Source organism: Clupea harengus, chromosome 7 (genome assembly GCF_900700415.2).
Source record: "Clupea harengus chromosome 7, Ch_v2.0.2, whole genome shotgun sequence".
Taxonomy (NCBI): Eukaryota; Metazoa; Chordata; class Actinopteri; order Clupeiformes; family Clupeidae; genus Clupea; species Clupea harengus.
This window is the reverse complement of record NC_045158.1, coordinates 11,352,780-11,370,230: the sequence shown is the minus strand read 5'-3', so window position 1 is coordinate 11,370,230 and position 17,451 is coordinate 11,352,780. Positions and strand designations below refer to the sequence as shown.

The 17,451-nt window shown below is 44.1% G+C and overlaps 1 protein-coding gene across 1 annotated transcript; it reads left to right on the top strand.

Annotated features, from left to right (window-relative positions):
* Window positions 1-1,535: 1,535 nt before the first annotated feature.
* tnksb (tankyrase, TRF1-interacting ankyrin-related ADP-ribose polymerase b) lies at window positions 1,536-17,317 on the top strand. The gene is made up of 28 exons (XM_031570516.2): window positions 1,536-2,048; window positions 2,328-2,552; window positions 2,879-2,974; window positions 3,342-3,378; window positions 3,799-3,874; window positions 4,796-4,816; window positions 6,226-6,320; window positions 6,928-6,994; window positions 7,190-7,376; window positions 7,546-7,667; window positions 7,784-7,875; window positions 8,008-8,086; window positions 8,354-8,525; window positions 8,933-9,012; window positions 9,244-9,389; window positions 9,788-9,953; window positions 10,157-10,376; window positions 10,657-10,766; window positions 11,118-11,306; window positions 13,000-13,237; window positions 13,527-13,609; window positions 13,831-13,951; window positions 14,313-14,410; window positions 14,556-14,630; window positions 14,890-14,995; window positions 15,218-15,404; window positions 16,353-16,509; window positions 16,904-17,317. Exons 1-28 carry the CDS (start codon window positions 1,586-1,588, stop codon window positions 16,988-16,990), a joined length of 3,795 nt encoding a protein of 1,264 aa, XP_031426376.1. The 5' UTR covers window positions 1,536-1,585; the 3' UTR covers window positions 16,991-17,317.
* The last annotated feature ends 134 nt before the right edge of the window (window positions 17,318-17,451 follow it).

Sequence of the window (17,451 nt, the reverse complement as noted above, 5' to 3'; positions counted from 1 at the left end):
CAAGTTCTTTGGTTTATATAGAAAATAACAAGGGTGTTATTATAGAGACACAGATGATGGAGTAACTGACACTTTAAAGTTACAGCACAAAGTTCAGCATTTTTTTATGCTGTGATAGGAACTCTGTGCCCTCTAAATATGTTGGATGCTATTATGTTATTTTTGTCTGCCAAAAAAATAAGCCTGTGCTGCTTAATTGCAGTAACAACCACACATGACTGATGTCACATTCAGAGTCAAATAAATGTCTCCCTACTGACCCACTTACCTTTTCAAATAAGAATTAGCTCCGGCTCTCCCTGCTGCACCTGAGGAAATAGGCATCTCTGCCCTCTAGGGACTGCTACATATCAGCATCAAAGAAAGCAGAGGTAATTTCAGCAGAGACAAAAAAAAAACCTTGTTTGTCTCAGTCACTTCTACTATTTCATGCTTCTCCGTTCAGGCAATGGGTCACAGTCTGCCTGCCCTGTGCTGTTAGGTTTGTTGTTGTCACCGTAGCAACTAGGCATATATAGACAAAGGTTTATTCTAAGCTGGCATTCTCAGCACAGCACAGCACAGCAGTGCACTGGTTAATGACAGTTCTTACAGTTTGATTATATTATTCACTATAGGCTGTTTCCTTCTCCAGTAAACGTCATTACTCTCTAAAACACTCTAAAACTGATCATGGAAAGTTCTGTAGTCCGTTAAGTCTGCAAGTAGATTGGTTTCATGCATGCGCTTTGTTCAGTTTATCTTTAATCTGAATCGCTGACAGACAGGCTTGAGTAAGTCAGTTTGTGAGTTGGAACTGAGCTGACCATACCCCACATTGGTATGATTGCAGGAATGGCAGGAGGTAGGATGTCATTACTTACAAAGGTCACTCATAGTCAAAGCACAAAGGAATGCCCCCCGCCCCCTGAAATTCAGTTCAGATTTAATTATGAACTTGGAAATTAAAAGCCAAAACCCTGGCTGTACAAGACGGGTAACTGTAGTGTGTAACTGTCTGACATGGGTTAAAAGTAAATAAATAAAACATATTATGCCTTTGCCCTGGGTTGTTATGGACACAGCCAGGTTTGTGATCCCCAGCTCAACATTGCCACATGGACTTGGCTTGGCTTTCTTTCAAAGTTGTAATGTTGTGATTATTACAAAGTCCTGTTTTTCACACTGATAGTGATACTGCATGTGGTGTTGTGTGCACACACACACCCACACACAGAGGTAGAGAGAGAGAAAGTTCTAGACTTTATAAATAGAACATCTGTGTCTGACTATAATTAGAGGGAAACCCCTGCAGGAAAACTATAGTCCAATTCAATTCAATTAAATTGTATGTATATAGCGCCAGAACAATACAATTGTCTCAAGGTGCTTTACAGAGCCCAGGCATCCTTGAACTTCCTTGATATCCAGAGCATTTCATAAGATATCAAAGATTTAGATTATTTCCTTCTTTAACATTTCATGTCAAGCGCAGGACAACTGATCCAGCAGTGTGCCAAAGGCTTTCATGTTTATGTAAGATGTTACGTATTTCCGGTTCTGTATTCTTCCGCGTATCGCTGACACGCAGATTTTACGGGGCAAAATGGCCGTGTCCCGTAGATCATCACAACAACAGCAAACGACACTGCAGTCTCCGCCGCGAAATGCTGTTATTTCAACCCCTCCGGATTCCCCCTTAACTGCGGTTGGATCGTCGAGTTTGGTTTCGACTGACGGTAGTCAGGAATTTAGCGGTAGTATGGAGCCAACGCCAGCCTCTCCTGAAATGCTCACCACCACCACGACGGCGGCCCTCGCTAGCCCCCTCTGCAGTAGTAGCAGTTCCCACACAAACATCGGCGGGGCCAGCAGCTGCAGTACGAGCCCGGGCTCAGGAGCCACCAGCCCGGGGGAGGGCGTCTGCGCTACCGGTGGAGCTTTCCGAGAACTCTTTGAGGCCTGCCGCAATGGTGATGTGTCGCGGGTAAAGAGACTTGTGGATTCTGTGAATGTGAATGCCAAGGACATGGCTGGGAGGAAATCTACGCCGTTACATTTTGCTGCAGGTTTGTCATGAACGCGTCCTTTTATGTTTGTAAATATATGCTGTTCGAGCTGACTAGCTAATCGGCTAATATTGGTTAGCCAACAACAACATTTTCTACAATTTGTCTAATATTGGTACGAAGACACTTAATAAAATAAATGTGTTCGTATATATATATGTTTATATATATATTTTTCAGATTTGAAGGTTAGATAGATTTAATGCGTTTGTTTTTGTCAGATTTGTTCAAGCGTGAATGCATTGTTATTCTAATGCATGGCTTTTGGTCCTCCCACAGGCTTTGGCAGAAAGGACGTGGTGGAACACCTCTTACAGACGGGTGCCAACGTGCATTCCCGTGACGACGGTGGTCTGATCCCGCTTCACAATGCCTGCTCTTTCGGTCATGCTGAAGTCGTCAGCCTGCTTTTGTGCCAAGGCGCAGACCCAAATGCCCGAGACAACTGGAACTATACCCCATTACACGAGGCAGCCATCAAGGGCAAGATAGATGTTTGCATCGGTAGGGATTGACATCTAGTACAACTGTGTCATTAAATGAGCGTTTACCACTAACGATGAAATAGTTTAACTACAACGTGCAGATCATTCAGTTTGACGCAATAGAAATTTAATTATTGACTTTTAAACCAAACGTAACATTACATATTTTGCGCTTCTGTGCAGGAGTGTGGCGTTGTTACTATAGCAGCACCTCCTTTGCAGCAATGCCTTTCTGCCTGCTCTCTTGTACTGATTGTGCTTTGAGGGTTTTCCACCCCCTCCCTTTGCTGAGGTAGGGGTTCTGTGCTTGTCCGCTGCATTGAGGCGCCTGCTTGTGTTTCACAGTGCTGCTCCAGCATGGAGCTGATCCCAACATCCGCAACACTGACGGGAAGTCTGCTCTGGATCTGGCTGACCCCTCCGCTAAGGCCGTTCTCACCGGTGAGTGCAATTTTTGCTGCTTAAATACACTGCCATCTGTTACAAGGAAGTGAGTAATAGATCATGTTATTTAATGTATGCTTTCAAAAATAGTCATACACTAAAGTGGAAAACTGACAGTAGTAAGTCAATTAAGTTGTTGTTGAGGGCCTGTGCAAGTGTGAAAAAATAAACTTGGTGGAACAAGCTGAATAGAAATAGAGTAACAATTAAGCAACAATACTGGGAAGCATTTGTTCTGTGAAATCCCACTCAACGCAACAGGGAGTGTCACATTTTTATAGTTACTTGTGTCTTATTACAGTATTTTGACTCTGTTTAATTTCTTTGCTAGCTGTCTGACTTTTCGTGTTTTGGCCTCATCTAGGGGAATACAAGAAGGATGAGCTTCTTGAGGCCGCAAGGTGAGTGCGCACACTAATCCTGTAAACTCTGTTTTGGCAGAGCAGTGTGCACAAAGCAGAACGTCTGGGATCTGACCTTTACAGACAGGGACTGTTGAGAGATGGCACTAAATTAGTACTGAAGGAACATTTGATTAACCCTGTTCAGGTGTCCAGTAGCTGATTCTTGATGGGCCTGCATTTTGTAATGCCCTCTTTATTTGCCACTGCCTGACACATGCACATCACAAAACATCTTAACAAAACATTTCTATTAAACAACAAATCCAGAGAAATTCAGTGTTCAGAGAGGAACAATGCAAAATCTAGATCAGTGGCATCATTATCATCATCATCATCATCTCTCTGAGTTGTGGGGTACTGTGGTTACACTGGTCGGTCGTTTCCCTGATCAGTGATGCATGTCCTGCTTTTGTCCAGGAGTGGAAATGAGGAGAAGCTGATGGCTTTGCTCACACCTCTAAATGTCAACTGCCACGCCAGCGACGGACGCAAGGTAAGGCACTAATTAAACTGTGCAGCCTGTACACTGACTGCAAAAACGGTTGCGTAAGGTCGTTCAGGATAAAAAAGACACAGCCCTCTGTAAACCCTTCCCCTGCAGACTGTAGCTCAATGCCACTATTCTCCAGGGAAATTTCTATCAGTATGTCAGTGTATAAACACTAGTGTCACTTATGAGTGATTCTGTGTGTGGCTGTTGTGAAGGGTTGGGTGATGTTTGCCTTTAATGTCAGGGCAGGGCTGGGAATGACTTGTCCATGTCATTTATGCAAGGTTAGATAATCCAATAATGTAGAATGTGGCTGAAATATAATGGGTTAGATTCTAGGGGCCTTCTCATTATTATCTGATCTCCGTAACGGTTACGTCATATCTTTTATTAAATACTGTAGGCAAGGCTATTGCTTAGAGTGGTTGTTTTTTTCAGTAGGGCATACTATCCCCAGTCCTCAAATAGAGATAAAGGGAAAAGATAGAGAGAGGGGAGCTACTTAACATTTATTAGTTGTGTTTACATCAACTTGGCTTTGAGTTGATGACCTCACAGGTCATGTTTTGATGTTGGCATCGTTTTAACTGCCTCATTGCACTGGAGTTGCCTCAAGAAATGCTAAAGGCTAGATTTCATCAGTTTTGTGGCTTAATGAGTACTAGACAGTCTTGAATATAATGATGGCATTACAGATATTACCAGTTTCAGATGTTGGTGGTTCATGGTCTATTTCTAACTATTTGCAATAATAAAACAAAATAAATTGATAGCTGATGGTAAAACAAATATCTTGTTGTGTCTGTGAAATACTGTAACTGTTAAGACAATCAAACAATGTAGGAATCCTCAAAGTTGGTGGGGAAAAATGTCATTTTGTAATTTTTGTTTTGTGTCTCTTACTCTGGCGACATTGTCGATCAGTCAACATCGCAAAAAATGCTGGTAAGTTGTATTTTGAAAACAGCTATTAGATTGATGCACTGATTTGTGTTTTTTTGTGTTTTTTTTACTCTTTGAAAGCCTAAATTTGCCCCCCCTCCTTGAGCTATCACATTTAATTGCACAGAGTCCTGGGCCTTTTCCCCTTCCTCCTGGTCACTGTTTATGTCTCTACCAGGAGCCTCATTTCATGTCTGTTTGGTTGAGGTGGGCAGGTGCTGAATTTGAAATGTCCTGTTTATACCGGCGTTGGGAATGTTCTGTTTCCTGCTTGTGACGGTGCTCCATTCTCTTTACGCCGTTCACCCTTCAAATTCCCTTTTTATTTTTTTAAACCACTGTTAATGTTACTCACTGATATGAGTCTGTATGCTGTGATCAAATGGATGCATGCTTAAAGTCCTGCACCTGCACTGTGTCTTGAGTGTTTTCAGTGTCTTCTCAGCTGCTAAAATTTGATTTGAAATATGCATCAATGCAATGAAAACAATAATTCTCACAATAGGAAATGTCATCAGCTATTTGCTTGGATCATCATCCTTATGTGCTAATGAACATGTGCATTTGGTGCTGAACCATATTCTGCTCACCTAACTACAGTCTCATGCCACTAAACCACAAGGTTTCTGCTTGTGTTTTGATTTCTGTCCTGTCCGCCATGTCTCCTTGCATGTGAACAGCTGGATCTTGTGTGTGGGTGAATGCCTTAAACTGTTTCTTGTGCAGTATGTACTAAACTTTGCCTTTTTGAAATGTGGAACTGTATTTTCTCTAACCCTATGTTTGGCTGAAGTGTACTGTACAGCTCCAAAGACTTATTTTCCCGAGCAGCACCAAGATAGTTTTGGTTCTACACAAGAGATAGGGAGGTCAGCCTTTTTTTTTTAAAGAGTGACGCACTTAATCACTTGTCGTTTAGCAGCAAGTGGTGGAACTCTTTAATGGTTTAACACTGGCCTTTTACAGTGTGGTTTTGTCTTAAAGAGGGTTGCAGACAATTGTGCGTTACCGTCAGATGAATCGCCACACTCTCGAAGCAGCATAAGCATGTCTGCATTTGGGTCTTAAAATAATGGGCGTATCATTTCAAGGCAGATTGAGGGTGCTGGCCGGCTGCCAGAAAGAAACAATTGAGAAAGCTTGGCTCCCTCCCTCACTCTGCTACACCCCCTCACTCACTCACTCACTCACACACTCACTCACTCACACACACAGACACACAGAAACAGACACTCCCCCACACCCTCCAGGGCCATCGTTAGATGTGTATTCACAGCGAGCTGCCTCAGTTGCCCTCAGCCAGTGAGCATCACGAGGATCATGAATATTCAAGCCTGATGATTGTCTCTCTTTCTCTCTCTCTCTCTCTCTCACCCTCCCACCCCCTCTTTCTTTCTTTCCCTCTCTCGCAGTCTACCCCCCTCCACCTGGCGGCAGGGTACAACCGCGTGCGGATCGTTCAGCTCCTGCTGCAGTATGGAGCCGACGTCCACGCCAAGGATAAGGGGTGGGTGTCCACGTGTGTGTGTGTGTGGGTGGGTGGGTGGGTGGGCGGGCGGGCGGGCGGGCGGCACTACCATCGCTGATTACTGTTAAGATCTCTGTCACTTCTTCTTTTAGGCATAGAATGACTCAAGCATTATACATATTTTATTTATCATAGAAATATTTTCTCTGACATTGATCTTATTTAAATGTAAATAAATGTATTTATCGCATATTTTTCCATTTATATGAAGCCTTTTGGACTTTGAGAGTTGGAGAGAAGGCACTAACTGCTCCTGTGCTCATAAACTAAACAAACTTATATATTCAAAATGAGACAGCTTTGAAGAGATTTGAGGAGAAAATAGAAGAATACAAGAAAGAATTAGAAAGGCAGACTGTGTGTGTGTGTGTGTGTGTGTGTGTGTGTGTGTGTGTGTGTGTGTGTGTGTGTGTGTGTGTGTGTGTGTGTGTGTGTGTGTGTGTGTGTGTGTGTGTGTGTGTGTGTGGTAGGCTTGAAAGGGGGGGGGGGGGGAGTTTACACATTTCTTATCACTTATGTTCCATTTGTGTCATGTTCCATTGTAACGGGGCTAAATTATTCACATTGAAATTATTTTTTTCCGTAGTGGCCTAGTTCCTCTTCACAATGCCTGCTCCTATGGTCACTATGAAGTGACAGAGCTTCTTCTGAAGGTAAAATACATACAAAAAATTACTGATTCTGATTACAAATGACACTGACCCCATAACACACAGCAACACACAGTCTTAGTAGATAATTGTGCGATTTGGTTTTTAAGTTTAGATCCATGTCTCAAGCACACATTGTTGCCACCACCAGTCCTCTTGCTCTCACCCCTGATGTTTGATGGTACTTTGACTTTGCAGCATGGCGCTTGCGTGAATGCCATGGACTTGTGGCAGTTCACCCCTCTGCACGAAGCAGCCTCCAAGAACCGCGTGGAGGTGTGCTCCCTCCTGCTCAGCCACGGCGCAGACCCCACACTGGCCAACTGCCACAGCAAGAGCGCCGTGGACATGGCCCCCACCGCTGAGCTCAAAGAGAGACTCACCTGTGAGTGAGAACGACTGCCCATCCTGTGCACACACATAGATACACACACACACACACTGTCTCTCTTTCTATCTCTCTCTCTCTCTCTCTCTCTCTCTCTCTCTCGCTCTCTTATATCACCCTGTATAAGGATGAATAGATGACCTATATGTCTTGAACACAATTCCAGATGAGTTCAAAGGTCACTCGCTGCTCCAAGCAGCCCGAGAGGCAGACATGGCCAAGGTGAAGAAGACTCTCGCCTTGGAGATCATCAGCTTCAAACACCCGCAGACGCATGAGACGGCCCTGGTGAGCATTGCCCCCCCATTCCCCTTCTGTGCTGTTCTTTGGTGTGATGCTCCAATGTATCCGGGTGTAGTCATTCACTCACTGGCTTTTTTGGGGACGGTGGCGTTGTATTGCAGCACTGCTCCGTGGCTTCCCCGCACCCCAAACGCAAACAGGTCACAGAGCTGCTCCTGCGTAAAGGAACCAACGTCAACGAGAAGAACAAGGAGTAAGTCAGACCATGTCAGACAAAAATAGTTTAAAAAAAGTTTCAGTTTCCAGCCCTCTACCAAGGCACTCTACCAGCCCTCCTACCAAGGCACTGACCAACGCATCTCTCCTCTCCCTTCTCCTCCCTCAGCTTCATGACCCCGTTCCACGTGGCGGCTGAGAGGGCTCACAACGACGTGCTGGAGGTTCTGCAGAAACACGGCGCTAAGGTACCGCCCATCACCGGCATGCCAGTGCTTACGTGACCACACCGTTTAGTTTTTGCACATCATTCATCAGTGAATTTCTATCTAAATGGAAAAAGGTCTAAATGCATGAACCAAATTCATATAATGACAAGGAAATATACCCGATAAGCACTATTCCTGATTATCAGGGGGGGAGGAACTATACCATTATAGTTAAACCTCCCACTTCTCTGGCACAGCCGTCTTCGCATCTCCTCATTTTCCCCTCTCCCCCTGGTGTGTGTGCAGGTGAATGCCCTTGACACTCTGGGTCAGACGGCGCTGCACCGCGCGGCTCTGGCCGGCCACCTGCAGACATGCCGGCTGCTGCTCAGCTACGGGGCGGACCCTGCCATCGTCTCCCTCCAGGGCTTCACCGCCGCCCAGATGGGCAATGAGGCCGTGCAGCAGATCCTTAACGGTAACGTGTGTGTGTGTGTGTGTGTGTGCGTTTGCGTGCGTGTGTGCATTAACAAGATATTGCTCTGTATAAGCCATCATAGGCAGTTTGCCCATTTGGACGAGATGCGGTTTCCTTTACCCATAATGTATATTCTACTGGACATAGACTTGGATTGCAGAATGGCTGAAAACATTATTTGGGTCTTGTTATGATTACTTTACTTTACCTTACCTCTTAATCCAAATACATGCATTTGTGTGGATGTATTTTCAAGACATTCATTACATTTTAGTACTGTTTACTAAATGTAAAAGTGTATACATTCACTCAGCAAAGCCTACATTATACTTGGTGTATTTTGATTTTAAATATTGATGTTATTAATATGTCTCATTACACTGTATTGTTATGACCCTTTTTTGTAGAAAACATTCCCACCCGTAACTCTGATGTTGACTACCGGTTCCTGGAAGCGGCTAAAGCTGGAGATTTGGATACTGTGAAAGTAAGATTTTTCAGATAAAAAAAAAGATCTTTTTTTATCAGGACCATAAGATTTTTATTAATACACATACAAATGATTCCACACATTGCCCAGTCTTCATTAAGAAGAGTTTTTGACTGAGTAAATTCCCACGATGAGTGGATCGTGACCCACAGAAGTTTCCTATTCCACTATCCTCTCTCCGTCGCGAGTCCTTAACTCTCTTAACCTCATTCTGTCACCTCCCTGCAGCAACTGTGCTCCCCCCAGAACGTCAACTGCCGCGATCTGGAGGGACGCCACTCCACTCCCCTGCATTTTGCTGCCGGCTACAACCGAGTGGCGGTGGTGGAGTACTTACTCCATCATGGGGCCGACGTCCACGCTAAAGATAAAGGGTAAGCCTGTCTTGCTCAGGGCCCTTCTCACTGAGAGTGTGGCGCTCTGCTCTTCCGTGTAATTATGCCCTCATGTGACTGTTAACGGCTGGTTGATTTGAGAATCCATGTCCAGGTTTGTACAAAAACAATTACCAATGACTGTATTGATATCCACGCATCTTATATGTGTGCTTAAATTAGTGCTTTACAGTAATTTGATAATTCCTCATTCCCTGACTGAAAGTCTGACCCTCAGCTATGGAAAAACAACTGCCTTTTGTAATGCTCAAAGCTCTCCATAGGTTGTTTTTGAAACAATTAGCTGATGGTCATCTGGTTGCAAACCTTTATCATGATTTGCTGATGCATGCAACCGTATAATGAAGTGTAAGAATCTCTTGATGGTTTCCTTCCAGTGGTCTGGTCCCTCTGCATAATGCCTGCTCCTATGGCCACTATGAGGTGGCGGAGCTCCTGGTCAGGCATGGAGCGTCAGTGAACGTGGCCGACCTGTGGAAGTTCACTCCCCTGCACGAGGCCGCAGCTAAAGGAAAATATGAGATCTGCAAGCTGCTCCTCAAGGTGGCTCCTTGTGTTAATGTTTAGTGTTTTTGTTTACCTTGACTAGATTATGCATTTGATAGATTTGTCATTACATTCAAAGTAATAACATCAATAATGAATCAAATACATTTTTTAACTCCTTTCATGTCCTGTCTTTAGTGTGTTTCAAATGTATTGAACTTTGGAGCACTCTCTGATACATCTCTATTGATCACATTCAGCATGGGGCAGACCCGTCTAAGAAGAACCGGGACGGGAACATGCCACTAGACATGGTGAAGGACGGGGACACTGACATCCAGGACCTGCTGAGGGGCGACGCCGCCCTGCTGGACGCCGCCAAGAAGGGCTGCCTGGCCCGTGTGCAGAAGCTGTGCAGCCCTGAGAACATCAACTGCAGAGACACGCAGGGACGCAACTCCACACCGCTGCACCTTGCAGGTAGGACAGACACAGCTTAGTCACGAGATGGTAAAACATGGCTCTGTATCATTATGGTCTTTGGTATTATTCCGTCAATTGTTTGTGATCTAGAGCTACTATGATGCATTCATTAATTTAGGGGGCTGGGGTTGGGACTTGATATTGTCACCTTGATATCAGCTTGATATCAGCTTGATATAGCTTGATATCACCTTGATATAGCTTGATATGCTGCATGGTATGGACTGCATGTTTTTATTGTTGACTCTAAGCTCCGCTAACTCTGTCTCTTCTGCAGCTGGATATAATAACTTGGAGGTGGCTGAGTACCTTCTGGAACATGGTGCCGATGTTAATGCACAGGACAAAGGAGGACTCATTCCACTGCACAACGCCGCATCGTACGGGGTGAGTACAGAGGAGGCTGTGCTTGTCTCATCTCTAGCGTTTAGTTCACACCTTCAGAAACGATGTCTTTGTTGTTGCTCCACACATGCACTGCACACATGAAATGTGTACCTTTCCTGTAGTGTACATTGTTTTTAAATGTGTGCAGGTGCTTGTGAAATGAATGTACCAATATGTTTACATAATAGCTATGGTTGATACAATACTATATGGCCAGTTTTTGTTTCTAAACCTGTGATATTTGTTCCATAACTGTTTGCATGTTGCTCAGTAAGAGAAGCTAGCATTAGGCCACCACTTATTACAGGCCTTAATGCTAATGGCGACGTTCTCGTCTCATGTCTACTGTAGCACGTGGACATTGCTGCCCTGCTCATTAAGTTCAACACCTGTGTGAACGCCACGGACAAGTGGGCCTTCACCCCGCTGCACGAGGCGGCGCAGAAGGGCCGCACCCAGTTGTGTGCCCTGCTCCTGGCCCACGGCGCCGACCCCACCATGAAGAACCAGGAGGGACAGACCGCGCTCGACCTGGCCACGGTAACATATGCCTCCTCAGAATAACACAGCCTCTGCACCATGGGTTTGTGGAGTTAGCCGTCAGCCAGTTAACCTCAACCGGAAACTGGTACTAGGTCAGGGGAACTCAGTCACATTTACATTCACACCGTGTTTGTTACTCAGTGTTGGTGCATTGATTGGATTAAGGTTAAAGGTCTAGTAGGCGATGCTGGAGAAACCAGCAAGAGTAGATTTTGAAAGTATACAACCGAAAAAAATCCCAGCCCCTTCCTTCAGACTCCTCCAACACAGGAACACGCACTGGCATTGCCTGACGTGGTCACGAGAGAGAACAATATGTCTTATTCATACTACAAAAACACACAAATAAGCTACATCACCACCTTTCTAAAACTTCCCATTCAAAGCCAATATAGTTTAACAAAATATAAATACCATCAAACAACTAAAGTGCAGACACTGATGAACATATGAGCTAGATTACATACAAGGTAACGTTATGTGTGTACAAAGTTGCATAGTCTTCTGGCTTTAGCGTCCGCTAACACATAAGTAGCTAGCTACGTTCGCTACATAGTTCAGGAAAATAACAATTCCCCCTAAAACAAACCAGATAATTACCTGTCCAACAGAAACACAGCAACCATGGTGTCACTTTTCTGGCCCTTCAACTTCCTCAGTTGTCCCCATTGTTACCACCTGACCTGCCGGGGCTGTGTTGGGTTGAAGAGCTATGTTATAGCTTGTTATGCTAACTGCCATATCACAAACTACAAACCAACAACTGCCTGGCTTCCTGTCCCTGTGGTGGGTGCTTTTACTGAACTGTCAAGCTTGGCATCTGGACCCTTTCGTCCTTATCTCCTTTGCTGCCCACGGACTTATGTGGCTGAGTGGTTGGCCGACTGTCAGCCAGAGTGAGAGGAAGCATGTTGCGTGGCTTTGCCTGTGCAACTCCTGTAACCCACGTATCAGACCGTGCCTCTAAGTGTCACAGAGTTTGTTTTTCTAACTATGGAGGACTTTTAGTACACAGCCTGTATTCATCTGTCTTTCTTTCCTTGCTTTGTTTAGCAGTACAAACTGTTGTAGGCATAGGTGAAACTGAACATTTTGTCTGCACTTTCTCAGCCATTCTTGTGCGACTTGCTGTAGCTTTAGCAGTGTACCTTGTGGAAGACTCCAGGCACACACAATGAGTGCACGGGCATAGTGTGCGTGGGAAGGTAGGAAGACAGGCAGGGAGTCCATCCAATCAAATACTCTGGCAATATAAAGGAAAAAAAAATCCATCATCTGTGGCAGTCGCAGGATTGTCTCATCGAATGAAATGATTGGACAGGCTTTTTACAGCCCTGCGACTGCCATAGATGATGGATTTTGTTCCTTCTTTTTACTGCCAGAGCATTTGGTTTAATAATTGCTGTCAGGATGTAAAGAGAATTTTAAGAAATATAACTAACATATAATAATATAAAGTGAATCACCTACCCTGCCTTTAATTATTGCATTGTGTTAAATTATTGAATGAATCTCGAAGATTTATTGACTGAAAGTTTCTCTCCACGCCAGGAAAATGGTATATTAAAAATTTCAGTTGCTCATATTGTTCAGAATATTGTATATTCCTGCCTTTGAGAAGACTGGCACAACATTCACTCTCACACACACACAAAATACACCAACCAATTTCTCTGATCTTCTGTTTCAGGCTGATGACATCAGGGCCCTGCTGATCGACGCCATGCCCCCGGACGCTCTGCCCACTTGCTTGAAGCCTCAGGCCACGGTGGTGAGCGCCTCCATCATCTCCCCGGCCTCCACGCCCTCCTGCCTGTCGGCCGCCAGCAGCATCGACAACCTGGCTGGACCACTCAACGATCTGGTCGGGGCTGGAGCCTGCGGGGTTGCGGACGGGGCCAGTGGCACAGACAGAAAGGAGGGAGAAGGTGAGTGGCCTGAAAGAGCGGCCTGTTGTGTCTTTGGCCGGTTAAACGGTATTTTGTGGTATGAATGGTTTGTAATTGTTACTGAGCAAGAGAATATTGTGGTATTTTGCTAAAGTTTTTTTCCAAAGCGACTAATAAAACATATTGAAGAAAAATAGAACATGAACTGCGAATATTATTAATATTAAAAGTGTTAATATTAGTCACACATATTAGTATAAGTATTAGTCACACCCTCTTCACAGTGAAGGTTAATGGATCTTTTCTTTTTGTTTAATTGCTTCTTTAGTGTTTATGCTGGACATGAACATCAGTCAGTTCCTGAAGAGCCTGGGCCTGGAGCAGCTGAGAGACATATTTGAGAGGGAGCAGGTGAGTGGTCCACTCTCTGCGAGAAGGTTGTCTCAGCCAACAGTTCTCTTGTATTATCCTACGATGGCTTTTAATGCATTTGAGTCAAATTAGTTAATCCGACAGTCACATTTGTCACATTTCCAGACATGATTCCTATCCCCAGACCATTAGGCTTGTTCTGGACACTAAGGTGTCCTGCATGACATCTCCTGTCTAAATATTTCATCCCTCACCCTCAGATCACCCTGGACGTGTTGGCTGACATGGGGCATGAAGAGCTGAAGGAGATTGGCATCAATGCCTACGGGCACAGGCACAAGCTCATCAAGGGCATCGAGAGACTACTGGGGGGTCAGCAAGGTAAGGGGGTGACCAGGGACTCCAGGCACAGTCTAAATCAGAGGGGGTATGTCGTGAATGTGTTCTGTGTATGAAAAGTGTGTTTTTACCAGGTAGTGCATACATATCCACAGACACACACGTGCTAACTACAGCCACATGTACATCAGTACCCATAAGTTGCCGTTAACACGACTGAGAGACATTAGTGTGGTTGTTACCCATCAGACTGAGAGATGTTAGTATGGTTATTTCCCATAAGACTGGGAGACGTTAGTATAGTTATTACCCTTTGCTATTTCATATTTGTCTGTTGAGTAGCATCTTCAGAATAGCACTTTTAATTCAACACAGAGTGAATGTTTTCTTCTTTCTTTCACAGGTGCCAACCCGTACCTGACGTTCCACTGCACTAATCAGGGCACTGTGCTCATCGACCTGGCCGTGGATGACAAGGAGTTCCAATCGGTCGAGGAAGAGGTGTGTATTTCCCTCCAAGCAGTAATGATGCTCTCCCCAGGGTTGTTCCTTTAACCTTTAATAGAGTTGTGAGTGGCTAGCATGGAGCCCATGGTGGAGACCTGTGTGACTCACTAAGGCCTCTGTGTCCCTCTGGCGTTTGCAGATGCAGAGCACAATCCGCGAGCACAGAGACGGAGGGAATGCTGGGGGTGTCTTCAGCAGATACAACATCCTTAAGGTATGACTCACCAGTCCACTGCCCCAGTCACAAGTCACTATGCAGGTCAGGGAGGTGGAAAAAAGTCTATGCAACTGAGTACTGAGAGATTTTTATTATTTTGAACATCTCAGTTGTTTTTCTTTTTATAATTATTATTATTTTTTATTATTATTATTTTTATTAGAATGTATTACAATGCCACCAGTACAATAACTTTTCCTGTAGAAGTAAAAGTGTTGGCATTAGTATTGAGTATCTGTTTCTGATCCATCCGTAGATTCAGAAGGTGGTCAACAAAAAGCTGAGAGAGCGATACAGCCACCGGCAGAAGGAGATTTCAGATGAGAACCACAACCATCACAATGAGCGGATGCTCTTCCATGGTAACAGACGTTTACATTTACTGTATATTGATGTTATTAACCCAACCTGTTAACAAAATGGGTGAAGTGTTTATTTATTTATTTATTTATTTATTTATTAATTACCATACTGGTCAACTCTGACTGATTGACTGACTGTGCCCTGCATTCTTTTTCCTAAGCAAACTGTTTAAGGTGTTAATAATTACACTTGAAGATTAATAACTCTTTATTGTCTTGTAGGATCTCCTTTTATCAATGCAATCATCCACAAAGGCTTTGATGAGCGACACGCTTACATTGGCGGAATGTTTGGCGCTGGGATCTATTTTGCGGAGAACTCATCCAAAAGCAACCAGTACGTGTACGGCATCGGTGGAGGAACCGGCTGCCCCACACACAAAGACCGCTCCTGCTACCTGTGCCATAGGTAATGTATCAGCCGTCACCGTACACTGAAAGCACTGCTGTTCTTTCAAACTAGCCAAAATGGTTTATACACCCCCTAGAGGTTAAATGGCCTTTAAATAGGACTTAAACTATCTGCATTCAGCTCTGTATTTTAGTGGGGAATACAGGGAAGGACAGCGCTTTTAACTACTGTCCAGGGAAATACTGCTTAGAGTTAGCCAGACGATGTCATACTCATAATTCTAGTCAGAATATGAGTCTGATACCGCTCCATTGGGCTGTGATTATGGGGCGTGTTCCAACCGAACCAGGAGAAAAAATGCCTCTTCGCTCAATTGGTTACCTACAACCAATCAGAACAACGTAGTATGTGACCAGGGCCAGCTGATAAATTAAACTTTTACCGGATCCAGTAGGAAGGAAGGCAAAAACATCTTTTCGATTGACAAATGCCTTGATCGCGTTTCTCGGTTCCTCTTTCAAAATGAATGCACTGTCAATGTCTAAATGGACTCGAATCTATACATTTCAGCTCTCCAGCGGCAGCCATGTTTGTTGAAAACGAATTCAACCCGTGTGTTGGTGACGTGGTTGATTACGTTACTGTTGATCATCTGTCCATCATCGTATAAAGCCCGCCTTGACAATTTGATTGGTCCGACTATTTCTGATCGGAGATAGTTTCTCCCCAATGGAGCAACGCCAGACCGAACTTCCCGACTTCAAATGTTGTGGGCGGGGCTAAGTTCGGTCTGGTATCCAGGCTAGCTTAGAGTAATAGGAAATGCTCTTTTGTTCAGTGCTTCTGTCGCATGTCTTTGGTGTTCTGTCGCATGTCTTTGGTGTTCTGTCGCATGTCTTTTGTGTTCTGTCTTTTGGAACTGCTACTGCTACTTTGTGTGTATTCAACCCATAAATCTTCCATCTTGCCTGTCGTGTGTGTGTGTGTGTGTTTCCTGTGGAACAGGCAGATGCTGTTCTGCCGGGTGACCCTGGGGAAGTCCTTCCTGCAGTTCAGTGCCATGAAGATGGCCCACGCCCCGCCGGGACACCACTCAGTCATCGGCCGGCCCAGCGTCAACGGTCTGGCCTATGCTGAGTATGTCATTTACCGGGGAGAACAAGTGAGTCCAGCCCTTACTTTCTTTTGTGTGTGTGTGTGTGTGTGTATATGTATGTGTGTGTGTGTGTGTCAAAATTGTGCATTCATCATTCAGCAAATACTATAGATTCTTTCAATAATTATGCCTTCAATTTATTTATTTTAACTTGGTTGACTTTGCTAAATTTAAGCAAAGACACTTAATAATTCTGCTATTGTCATGTAAATAACATTGAATTCAATCTGATCATGCTTAAAAGGAGTGGCTTGAAACATGCATCGTGCTGAATAACCAACACAACACAGTTGCACCGTCAGCTTTGTACTGATATTGTACAAATATTTTACTATACGGTCAGTAATGATCATGTCCTGTCAGATGTGTAAGGAATCACAATTTGTCTGTTCATTTGCAGGCCTTCCCAGAGTATTTGATCACTTACCAGATCCTGAAGCCGGACAGCACGCCCCAGCTGGCAGCCGCAGCGGAGCAGAAGTCCTAGTCTCTAACAGTCATGCCGTACAGTCAACCATTCAGTCTCGTTTGTTGCACAAGAAAGTATGTGACCTTGACAAAACTCTATTGACATTTGTCTTATTCATGGAATTCCCCCATGTATGCGTTAAGAATATGCACTTTTGAACGATAGTTATTTAAGTCATTGAAAAGTAATTGCTGACATTTAATGTACATTTCATGTAAAGTGTAAAATGTCCTGTGTTTAACATTTATCATTTGAATTGTATTTTAAAAGAAGAATCTAATTCTTTTGGTTCTATTAATTTCTCAGACTTTTGAAAATAAACTTTTGTTTTGTGAGACCACGTGACCATCAGATCCAAATTGTGTTGTGTGTTACAGTAGCATTTTTATTTCAACCCATACAAATGAAAAGGAATAATAACATGAGCAGATTAAACAAGAATAACTAAAATACTGGTACGTGAAATTCTAAATTAGAAC